This window comes from Prionailurus bengalensis, chromosome B1, assembly GCF_016509475.1.
Source record: "Prionailurus bengalensis isolate Pbe53 chromosome B1, Fcat_Pben_1.1_paternal_pri, whole genome shotgun sequence".
NCBI lineage: Eukaryota > Metazoa > Chordata > Mammalia > Carnivora > Felidae > Prionailurus > Prionailurus bengalensis.
Window position 1 is genome coordinate 194,936,405 of NC_057344.1, and position 12,239 is coordinate 194,948,643.

At 45.2% G+C, this 12,239-nt stretch overlaps 1 protein-coding gene across 10 annotated transcripts in view; it reads right to left on the minus strand.

The window, feature by feature from the left end:
- Nucleotides 1-12,239, minus strand: part of CC2D2A (coiled-coil and C2 domain containing 2A) — a 152,808-nt gene that overhangs the window by 64,300 nt on the left and 76,269 nt on the right. For all 10 annotated transcript variants that reach the window (XM_043572936.1, XM_043572932.1, XM_043572934.1 and 7 more), the window contains 3 exons: nucleotides 10,777-10,933; nucleotides 9,931-10,169; nucleotides 6,007-6,184 (listed from right to left, as the gene is read on the minus strand). In XM_043572936.1, the coding sequence (XP_043428871.1) occupies nucleotides 6,007-6,184; nucleotides 9,931-10,169; nucleotides 10,777-10,933 (574 nt within the window). The remainder of the gene's footprint in view (nucleotides 1-6,006; nucleotides 6,185-9,930; nucleotides 10,170-10,776; nucleotides 10,934-12,239) is intronic.

A 12,239-nucleotide genomic window follows, 5' to 3' on the forward strand; every position in this document is an offset into this window, starting at 1 on the left:
ATACTGTTTGCTTTAACTCAACAATCTGGGGAAGATTTACCTGCTAATGGTATTTAGAATTGTACAGAGAAGATGAACCTTAGAAATGTAGGGACATTCATATAGATAAAAAAAAAAAACCCAACATTCCATTTATATTGCATGATTTTAAATCATGATTCTCTGCTTTTAAAACAGAACAGAACAAAGCAGAACAGCTTCCCATCTTGCATTTGCTAGTGCTGGATCTGGTACAAGTGGCTGCCTTTCAAGCTTGGCTGCTTGTGATGTTCACGTGTGTTAGTCACCTCATGGTCGATGTCCCTATTTCCCTCAGGGTCGCATCAAACCCTTCCTAGTCTTGTGCCCACAGACTCCCTTCCTTCGCTGAAAAGGTTGGGGGCATCTGACGTGGGCCCCTTCACAGCTCTGCCCCCCACCCACCTCCCCTGTGTCATCATGCCCGCCCCAAAAGAACTTCCTGTCAAGTCTTGACCCAGATTCAGGGCCTGGTCCCTCGCCCCACCACTTTTTTTTTTAATTTTCAAAGTCACCAGTCTTTTCTGCACTGGTTGCTTTTCTCACGACTAACAAACATGCTGAAACTAACTACACCCTAAAGTAAACCACCATCCCTCTCCAATCCCTGATTCGTTTCCCTCCTCCCCTTCTCTGCCAAGCCTCTGGGAGGGAAGCCCTCTTTTGGTAACTTCATTTTTTTTCTCCTGCCCTACTGGACCTTAGTCACCAGCTCCTCTTGCCATTTCCCCACTGCAGTCTAATCGCTGTGCCAGGGACCAGGGACTCCTGTTTTCCGCCAAGCCTCGTGCAATGTCTCTGCAACAAGACGCTTAGTGGATGGAACGTACAAGCTGCTGGTGCGTGCGGCCTGCTGAGGTCGACATGAGAGCGGGTCTGGGCGCTGGGCCCGGGCCCTGCCGCTTTCTGGCTGCGTGACCTTAGGGCAGGTATACTTAAGTGCTCTGCATTTCGGGATGACAGGGACAATGATACAGCTCCTGTGCGACTGTCGTGAGGACTGAGTCTAGACACAGAAGGTGCCTGGCATATTGTAATTGCTCAGTAACCATTATACTAGATATTACTAAATATCCACACAACTCAATATGCAGTGACGCCTGAGGCTGTTTTCTGAGACTTCCTCCCCAGTAAGTGGCTCTCAGAGCGTGGAGATAGGTCAGATTTGAGACTTGGCTCTTTGTTACCATTATCCCCAATTAAAATGGTGAAATGAGAGTACAATTTAGAGTCAAACAGTCCCGGGTTTGAATTCTCTTCTGCCTCCTGACCTGCTTGGTGATGTAGTTACTCAGGATCTCGGAAGCTCACGGGGAGAATAATAGTACCTGTGGTTTTCTTTCGGGTAACATCAGATAGCGTATGTGAAGAAGCTGGTCTTGGGGTAGATAATCGGTAAGTGTTATTTCCCAGAGATCTTCTCCATGTTTGTGGGCCCCTGTCCCATCCAAACCCACATCCTCTTACATGTAGATGACCTTACCTTGCTTGCCCCATGCACGCTGTCCCACCACAGACGTCACTGTCCTTTCTACCTGCTCTCGGCGGCCTGGCTCCATGTAATTGAGTAGATAAATATGTGTGCGTAAAAAAAAAATATCTGTTCTGGACTTACGTCTACAGAGGACCAATAACAACCACAGAAGTGAGCTGGCTAAGGGCTAACGAAGACACTTCTCCAAATAGGACTGTGTTCCCCACTCGGATAGTGCGGTTCTGTGGACGGGCCACGGAAATCAGGGGTGGACGAAGGAAGGAACTCAAGTAACTGCCAGCTCAGTTAAAAGGGAAAATCCCCGAAATCAGTCCACATGCCGAGAATATGAAAGCTCAACAGGATTGATTCATAAGGAAAAATAATAATGCTAAAAGATGTAAGCATCACCCAGCAGAACCACATGATAGTTGTTGGTTCGGGGAGGTGGGGGGACAGCGACAGATACAGATGTGAATGATAAAGAAATGAAGGTGATCATCGCAAAACTATTTTATTTCGAAATCGGATTTCATGTTTTTGGAAGGCCAAACATTTGTTGTGGAAAGATCTCAGTTGCGGAGATTTTTAGGACCTTTCTGGAGGGACTCTGGGCCTTCTCCCCTGTCCTGAGAAGTCCAGCCTCACCCACCTCTTGGGGACAGCTGTGGCTTGACTCCTTTGTACTGTCCCAGGTCCAGCTGTGTTGCTCTAATTAATTCCTTCCCCGCAATCAAACCCTGCAATCAAATCCCGCCAAGCGTCCTTGACATCGGCACTAAACCGGTCCTGTTTCTCTGTAGCTCTCTCCCTCCATCTCCCAGCTGGATTTAAAGCTCCCCTTGGGACGCCTGGGTGGCTCAATCAGTTGGGTGTCCGACTTCAGCTCAGGTCATGATCTCACAGCTAGTGAGTTCGAACCCCACGTGGGGCTCTGTGCTGACAGCTCAGAGCCTGGAGCCTGCTTCGGATTCTGTGTCTCCCTCTCTCTCTCTGCCTTCCCCCACCCCGCCCCCAGCTCGTGCTCTGTCTCTGTCTCTCTCTCTCTCAAAAATAAATAAACATTAAAAAAAAAAAATAAAGCTCCCTAAGGCAGCTCCATGGACACCCCTCCGGCCCAGGGCTTCGAGTTCTGCACCACAATCTTGGCGTGGGATTACTCAGTTGACTCTCACTCAAGCAGCGAACATTTATGGCTTGTTTGTTGGGTCACCAATGAATGCATTAAAGTTTTGAGAATCTCGGAACTCTTTCTGAAATATGTTGGGCTCTCAAGTCAGGCATAACAGATATGCCAGAACCCTGGCATAAACAGATATATTCAAGGCAATTTTTTCTCACCCTCTTAAAACCGCCAGTAATTCATGAACCTTCTCTAATCTCAAAGTTACAGCAATTATGTGGAAAATTTCCAAATGGCATTGTTCTATTCCTAGAGAGTTGAAATACAATAGTCCTTAGATTCATTTCATCTGGAACCACTACTCAATCATAAAAATCATGCCATTGAGCCATTATGATATGTGATTTGATCAGTTATCAAATCTCTGAGGATAGCTTAGGAATTTAGCCAAAGTTTTTTTAATTTGTAATTTTTTTTTAACATTTACTTATTTCTGAGAGACTGAGAGAGACAGAGCATGAGCAGGGGAGGGGCAGAGAGAGAGGGAGACACAGAATCCGAAGCAGGCTCCAGGCTCTGAGCTGTCAACACAAAGCCCAACGTGGGTCTCAGACTCACAAGCAGTGAGATCATGACCTGAACCGAAGTCAGTCGCTTAACCAACTGAGCCACCCAGGGCCCCAATTTGTGATTTTTTAAAGATTACATGATTCAGCTCTTAGGGCCAAGCTAACTGCCTATGAATATATTCTTGGTGTCCCCAGGATCAAATTTTGCTTGTTTACTTAGAAAATCCATTTCATAACATTTTAGAGAATTACTTTTTTCACAGTACTTGAAAAAAATTGTTTTGATTGCAACATCTGAGCCAGCTAATGTCTCAAGATGGCAAAGAGGAGAGAGGATAGAAAGCTTCCCTCCCATTTCAGAATATATGTGAAATGAGACACTGGTACTCATGGAGGTGGCAGAAGGAAAGGGTCTTTCCTTCTATGGTAATTCTGAAAATGGAGGGCTGCCCAGCAGAGAAGCCTCCATAGGCTGCCAGGGCAGAGGTGGGGGATCTGATCTCTCATGGGCACCTGCGGGGAGGGGAGGGCCTTCTCTCTGTCTTCTGTGCTCTTTTCAGGAGGGGTGTCCCCTTCCAGGGATCCCTCTCCTTCCTACTGGCCACGTTATCATATGCTGCCCTCCCTTGCTTCACTCTGCCCCTCTATCTGCTTTCTCCCGTTAATCTTGGTCTTCCTCATGTCAGTTTTAACTCTGCAGGGAGGAAGGAGGGGGGGATGAGTCACATGGATCTCAAATGAGGGGGCAAACTCTGAATAAATGAACTTTTTCCTATTCTGTGGACTCACATAGGGGCCTCCGGCATCCCCTCATTACTGAAGGCAGGTGACCACAAAGCATCAAGTTGGCTTCTGGAGATTGTGTTTATTTACTTTCTCCATCACGTTTTATTCTTTTTTTAAAATTTTTTAATATTTATTTATTTTTTGAGAGACAGAGTGTGAGTGGGGGAGGGGCAGAGAGAGAGGGAGAGAGAATCCCAAGCAGGCTCTCGCTGTCGGCGCAAAGACAGATGTGGGGCTCAACCCCACGAACCGTAAGACCATGACCTGAGCCGAAGTTGTGCACTCCACCGACTGAGTCACCCAGGTTCCCCTTCCTCTACCAGTTTTAATAGGTTTTTAATGACTGAGATCTAGCTAGTGGTTGATATTCCAAATGCCAAAGAATATTCATGGTCAAGTGTTAACCAATCAGAAGAGATGTCAGCCATCCAGGAGAACAAGGTCCCGGAGGCATTAGCCTCATTCACACACCCTTTAATTAGTCCGCTGTGGCAAGCTCCAGGGGATCTTAGAAGTAGGGTCTAGGTGGCCAGGGTGGCATTTTGGGAATCCAGTACAGAAGTATTTAAATATTTTAATAATGATACAGCTGTAATTGTAATTATAGACAATGTCAATTACAACCAATAGGTAGTAACTGCCTGGAGTACAGTGTTGAGAAGGATTCTGGAGTTATATCCAGGCTCAGTGGGGGAAAAGGACCCGGTCATGTAGTTATTTCTTGCCAGGGTGGTGGATGGGAATGAGAAATTTCTGCATAAATGGCGGGTGAGGACTAGTGATTTCTGTGTGGGTGGCGGATGGCAAGCAAAGGCACGTGTGCCACATATTTGCAACTGTAGTTCACAGGCTTATTACTGTCATAAAAGAGAATTCTGTTAGCATCACAGGAAAGGATTCACCATGAGAATAGCAAGTTTGGACACTGCAGTAGATTAAATAGTGTCCTCTAAAAACTGCTGTCTACCTGGAACCACAGAATGTGACCTTATTTGGAAATAGGGTTCTTACAGATATACTTAATTAGTTAAACATCTAGATGAGCTCATACTGGATTACTGTTGGCCCTAAATCCAATGAGAATGTCCTTGTAAGAGACAAAAAAAAAAAAAAAAAAAGGACAGGTCAAGACGATGAGATGACCACATGAAGATGGAGACTGTAGTGATGCTACCACAAACCAAGGGACTCCAAGGGCCACCAGAAGTGGAAGAGGCAAGGAAGGATTCACCTTTAGAACTTTTGCGGGGAGCATGGCCCTACTGAAGCCTAGATTTCAGACCTCAGGGCCTCCAGAGCTGTGAAAAAATAAGCATCTGTTGTTTTAAGCCACCAAGTTTATGTGGCTTAGGTGGGGCAGCCCTAGGAAACTAAAACAGACCCAAATAAATACATTGCTAATGGTGGGACTTTAGGCTAGCGGTGCAATTTATTTTGGGGGGATCTTACAGCCTATAGCCACCTGTGATTATGGCAATATTTTTTTTTAACGTTTATTTATTTTTGAGACAGAGAGAGACAAAGCATGAACGGGGGAGGGGCAGAGAAAGGGAGACACAGAATCTGAAACAGGCTCCAGGCTCTGAGCTGTCAGCACAGAGCCCGACGCGGGGCTTGAACTCACGGACCGCGAGATCATGACCTGGCTGAAGTCGGCCGCTTAACCGACTGAGCCACCCAGGCGCCCCTGATTATGGCAATATTGATTTCTGAGGTATATCATGCTAGGACCCAGGCAGACAGTGATACTGAAGTACTCTGATGAAAAAGCCAGGGAACCCCTACCTCTCATCCCCCTTCTCCATCTTGAGGCACACACCGAGGCACCGTGGCCAGCATTTTCAGAAGGTGAGCAGGGAAACAGATCTCCTTCTGCCCAGACCGGAAGGACAGACGCTCCCCAGGGGAGGCTGACCTTCTGTTCACCTTGAAAATCTATCAGGACACCAGTGTAGCCCATGGATGATTTAAAACCATCTGGTACCTGTGATCACCAAAAAAATGCTTGGGACAGTGCCTGTAATTAAAATGCATACCTGCAGTGTCAAACTCTCCGGCCAGTTGAATATTTGCAAATTGAAAATCTGTCCAAAGTGAACTCGGAAGTCTGCCCCGAGGGGCCGACTGTCGGTCCTGGACACTTCTTTGTCGTTGAAGATCACCTTTAGATATATTGAGCGTCTCTTGACGTCCTCCCTTCGCAAGACCTCCACCCTGCCAGAGGAGACCGATCGCAGATGGGTTAGTCATTGACCAGGGGAAACTGGAGTGTCTGACAAATGGGCACTGAACAGAACAAGACACCTGGAGGTGACCCTGCCACTCATGTTACCTCTCGTTGCACCAAATCAGCCACAAGTCTCAAGGAGCATCATATAACAAATTTGATACGGACTAAGAAATGGGCACTCAAAAGGCCACAGGGTACAGAAGAACGGTGGTCCAAGCATCATCCACCATATTACAGTGTCTTTAATTGTTTTCAAAGAAGCCCTATGTTTGCACCCCAGAGTTTTTGTTTTAGTTTTTAATTTTTTTTATTACTTTTCTTTATTTTTTGAGAGGCAGAGAGAGACAGAGCACGTGTGGGGGAGGGGCAGAGAGAGAATGGGAGACACAGAATCCAAAGCAGGCTCCAGGCTCCGAGCTGTCAGCACAGAGCTCGAGGCGGGGCCCGAACTCATGAACCGTGAGATCATGACCTGAGCCGAAGTTGGACACTCAACTGACTGAGCCACCCAGGCACCCCTGCACCCCGAAGTTTTAACTAAACAGAAACATAGTCCTTGCAGTTGGAGTGAATTCAATCCATAAGGGATAGTAGCGATTTATATTTGGGCGGGATGTTTTATCCTAAAAATGTAATAGCATAAAAATCAACAACACAGGAAACAACAGATGTTGGCGAGGATGTGGAGAAAGGGGAACCCTCTTACGCTGTTGGTGGGAATGCAAACTGGTGCAGCCACTTTGGAAAACAGTGTGGAAAGTCCTAAAAAAGTTAAAAATAGAACTACTCTATGACCCAGCAATTGCATTACTAGTTGTTTATTCAAAGGATACAAAAATACAGATTCAAAGGGGTACATGCACCCCAATGTTTATAGCAGCTTTTTCAATAATAGCCAAATTATGGAAAAAGCCCATATGTGCATTGACTGATGAACGGATAAAGTAGATGTGGTACATATATATACCATGGAATATTACTCAGCCCAGCCATCAAAAAAATGAAATCTTGGGGTGCCTGGGTAGCTCAGTCGGTTAAGCGGCCGACTTAGGCTCAGGTCATGATCTCACGGTTTGTGAGTTTGAGCCCCGCATGGGGCTCTGTGCTGACAGCTCAGAGCCTGGAGCCTGATTCAGATCCTGTGTCTCCCATTCTCTGCCCCTCCCCCATTCTCACTCTGTCTCTTTCTCTCTCTTAAAAATAAACATTAAAAAAATAAAAAAAAAAAATGAAGTCTTGCCATCTGCAATGACGTGGATGGGGCCTGAGTGTATTATGCTAAGCAAAATAAATCAGTCAGAGAAAGACAAATACCATATGATCTCATTCGTATGTGAAATTTAAGAAAAAAACAGATGAACATATGGGAAGGAAAACAAAAAGAAGGAAACAAACCATAAGAGATTCTTAGCGATAGAGAACAAACTGAAGGTTGATGACCGGAGGTGGGGGGATGGGCCAAATGGGCGATGGGCACTAAGGAGGGCACTTGTTGTGATGAGCACTGGGTGTTATTATATAAGTGGCGAATCACTGAATTCTACTCCTGAAACCAATATTATACTATATATTAACTAACTAGAATTTAAATAGAAATGAAAATAAAGTTATATTGCTGGATCAAGTAAAAAAATAAACGATAAAAAATAAAGACTGACTCAGAGTAAAAAAAAAAAAAAAACATGTAATAGCATATTATAACAGGTGAAATCCGCTTCTCCCGGATTCATGCTTTTCTTAACACTTTCTGACAGTGAGTACTCACTGGATGTAGGGGATTAAGAACTGTTCCTTTTTTAAAAAGGCTTTTTGAATTCCAAAAAAAAAAAAGGTATCCTGGCAAACATATCACCTCTATAGCCAGGAAGTTAAAAAACAAGTCAAAACCTCTAAGAACAGTCTTTAATTTTACTGTGCATATTTGTAGAGATGCCCACCCACAGCTCCAGTTATTGGTTAAGTCAATAGCTACTCAAGTTTGGTAGGAACAGGGAAAGCTTAGAAAAATAAAATAAAATCGAAATGCACTCAGGGGTTTTTGGGTGGTAAAGTCTTTTTTTAAATTGCAGTAAGGGGTGCCCGAGTGACGCGGTCAGTTAAGCCTCTGACTCTGGATCTCGGCTCAGGTCATGATCTCGCAGTTTGCGGGTTCGATCCCTGCATCAGGCTCTGCGTTGATGGTGTGGAGTCTGCTTGGGATTCTGTCTCTCCTTCTCTCTGCCCCTCACCCTCTTGTGCTCTCTCTCTCTCTCTCTCTCTCTCCCCAAATAAACTTAAAAAAAAATTTCAGTGAGACATACACAACATAACACTTATCATTTTAACTATTTTTGAGTGATCAGCTCAGTGGCATTAAATATATTCCTGACGTGCAACCATTGGCATGATCTTTCTCCAGAACATTTTCAGCATCCCAAATAGAAATCCTGTATCCATTCAACTGGATGGTGGTAGTTTTAACTTTTTACATCTCTGTAATTTAGGCCCATCCCAGATATGGAATTGTTCAAATGACTTCAATGTTGTTGTTGTTGTTGTTGTTGTTTTTCTATAAAGGAATTTAACACCAAATTTCAGGAAGTATTCAAGACACCCAAAGACTTTACTCAGAGTTGTTTTATGGCTTATTCCAGTAACCTCCTGCTACGAGCAGACCTAAGGCACCTTCTTCTGCATGGCCACCCTTATGTGAAGGCCTGATGAGAAGCTCAATCATAGTCATTGGCTTGGGTCACAGTCCCAAATCCCAGTGAAAACAGAGAAATTCAAGACAGAGGTGTATAGTCTCAGTCAAAATGAGACTCATGACAAAAGATTGCCAAATCAAGCCCCAATTTCCCCCAAACACGATTACATGTTTTCTTAAAAACATGTAATAAAAAACCCCCTTGGAATCACATATTTTGGATGTTTATTATAAAATTATATGTTATGCAATTTGTGGCTTGAAGATAGTGAATTCATTGCTGGGGAATAGTTTATTTATATGTAGTATCTGAATGCTATGAAATTGGGAAGAAAAAAGCCACAATTAAAAAAACACGTTATTGGTACGTTAACAGAAGTTTGAAACTAAGGAGGCTGCAGGAAGTCTTAAACGGACATCCTAATGAATCCCCACATCCTAACTATGTCTGAGGGTGACTGAATTTATTGTATGTATAGATGCACGTGCAGAAAGTGGGGCTTCTGACTGGTTCCCTCTTAGGCATCATATGAATGACTAGAAATGTATTTCTATGTAAATCTGGAGAACAGGCATCAGATGGCTACAGGGGATACCCACAATTCCTCTGGGAGGCTTTCTGGGGCCTTCTAAGAGAGAAGCTGGCCTCTGGGGCAGGTGAAAATGAGGGTCAGTGACAGACCTGCGTGTCTGTGCCAGGTCAGTGGACAGAGAACCCGTTGCTGTTACAGATAAAGGCTCTACATCAAAAGCCACAAAGGCAGTGGCTATGAAGAGTGCCTCCTACAGGCAGCCTCCCTTGGTGTACTCCTGAGTGACCAGTGGGGACACCTGAGGTAGGGGAACCATTCGACATCACCAAAATACGGACACACATCTTCAGTTTCATAGAGTTCAATCTATATGATACTTGCTTACAGAGTTCACGGTTCTCTTGATCAAACTGTGTCAGTCAGGAGATATACCCTCCATGTAGCGCATGCCTGCCCACCCACGAGCGCCTATCACAGGTCACCCCCACTTACACACTGAGCATCTGCTTACCTGGGACACTGCTCGTTGGGCGTGACGCTCCCTGCCAGGCTCAGCTCCGGGACCAGCAGTGGCTCCCCAGGCCTTCTCCTGCTCCGGGCTGCCCTCTCCCTCACCTGGTGCTCCATCAGGGCCCGATCGGTGGGTTCCGGGGGGACCGGTTTCACCGGATCCTCCTCAGGATATGGCTCCCCCATCTCCTCTTCGGGATGCTCTTCGACTGCTTGCTTCTTTTTCTTCTTCTTGGCCCTCTGTTGGGCAAAAGGCAATCTAATGTAAAATAGTAATTTTGGAATTTCACTCAAGACCACAGTCTTCAGAACCAGATAGATAGACTTGGCTGCAAACCTAGCCCCACCTCAAGCAGTGGTGGGCACTCAGGCAGGTTACTAAACCTCTTGACCTCTCTGTGCCTCAGTTTTCTCATCTCCAAAATGGGGACTATCATAGGAAACTCTTCCCAGGGCTGCTGAAATGAGGTAATGCTTGGAAAGCACTTAGCACAGTGCCTGGGACCCAGAAAGAGCTGAAAAACGTTAGCTATTCACGGGATCATTAATACTGGGGCTAAAGGCCAAGGACACATCTTGAAATTAAAGTAAGTCTTGTGGGCCGGCATTGCAATTCACCCGATCTATAACTTAATGCCTTGGCTTCAACGTTGCAGGATTATATGTGCAAAGTTATATGATTTTCCGGGGAATCCTAGAAGCATCACTGCCCTACATTCAATGGGTAGAGTCAGAAGGGACCCCAGTCTTCCTGTCCAGTTTCCCTCCTCGGGCCTCAAGTGGTGGTCTCCCAGACGCCTCCGGTCCCCAAGGTCAGCCCTGCTCAAGGCTAAGTGACTCGACAAACCTGGGCTTTCTTCCAGGCTTTCCACTGTTGGTACGCGGCTCTGTACGCTTCCATCTTCTGCTCGTGCTCTTCCATGTGTTCTTCCAACAACTCGCTTATTTCGGCTTGAATTTCTGCTTCGTATGCTTCTTCGTCTGCCTTCTGGTCAACCTTTTCCCTTTAAAATAATATACAGGACCTTGGTTATTTCTTGAAATTCAGTAAGAGAGTAATAATAACAGCAAATACCCATATGGGGGGCAGATCCTCCTCTGAAAGCTTTGTGCGTGTTAGCTCACCACCCTGCGAGGCCGATACTACTATCATTTGCATTTTACCCACAAGGAGACTGAGGCACGGAGAGATTAAGTAAGGTGTCCAAGAACACACATTTGGTGAGTGGAAGAGCTGGAATATGGGCCCAATCTATTTGCCGCCAAGCAACAATGCCACTCTGAGCTAAGTGATCCAGATGGCAATATGACACTGTCCAGTGCCTGTAGACTTCCGACCGGTAATGGTAGAGTTTCATTGTACTTATTTTATTCGTGCTTCAAATCTCTGAGAAACCATTTCATTATGTTACTACCAAGCCCCCAAAACTGCTGTTCTGATTTTAGATTGACAATTTGAGTTTTTCTTTGACGATTCTGCTGATACTTTATCAGGAGCTCTGCCCAGCCCAAAGCAGCGTTCCCCATAGTGTGCTTGGTGGAACATTAGTTCTGTGAGATCCCCTGCCAAAAAGGCGCTGTGGCTGAGTCAACCTGGGATTAAACAAGTGTGGTATGTTACCGAGCAGTGTGATTGTCCCGGAAGGAGGTGATAGACATGTCACCCAAACACTCCCGCCCAGCACTTTGGACTTGTTGCAGCAAATTGCCTGGGCTTAGCGATCAATGCAGTCTGGCCTGTGGGTTCTACTCCTAAAGATCCTGTCCTTTTCAGATAAACTTACTCAGGTGCCTAAGGCTGACTCAGGTTTGCTTATGTACACGTGCTTGCTTACTTACACGTGGGGCCTGGTGGGTTAGCAATTAGCAGTCCCCTAAGGCACAGGTTCTTAAAGCTCTAGGATCCTGCTGAAGAAGTCACTCGGGAAACACAATGGCACTGGAAATTTATAAACATCGGAGAAAATCTGGCTCATAAGTTATGTTCCATCTCTGGCATATAGAGAACCATTTGCCTTGCTCTCTGTTCTGTAGAGGCATAAATAAACTAGCTGAAATCCGATGACTTTTGCAGGAAAAAAAATTATGCTGTATCATAAGGTGGCTAGGTGAATCAAGGGTGTAAAAAGGGGCACTCCAAAAAAATTTAGGAGGCAGCTACTTATAGGAGGAAGGGGTGTTAGGTATCACAAAAAGTGCCACCTAGAGGGGACCTTAAGGGTAAATTTCTGACAAATTTTAGTTTATCTTAAACTGAAGGAAAGAAGGAGAAAACAATTAGGTAAATATTTATGTTCTGCTTCTGGGTGG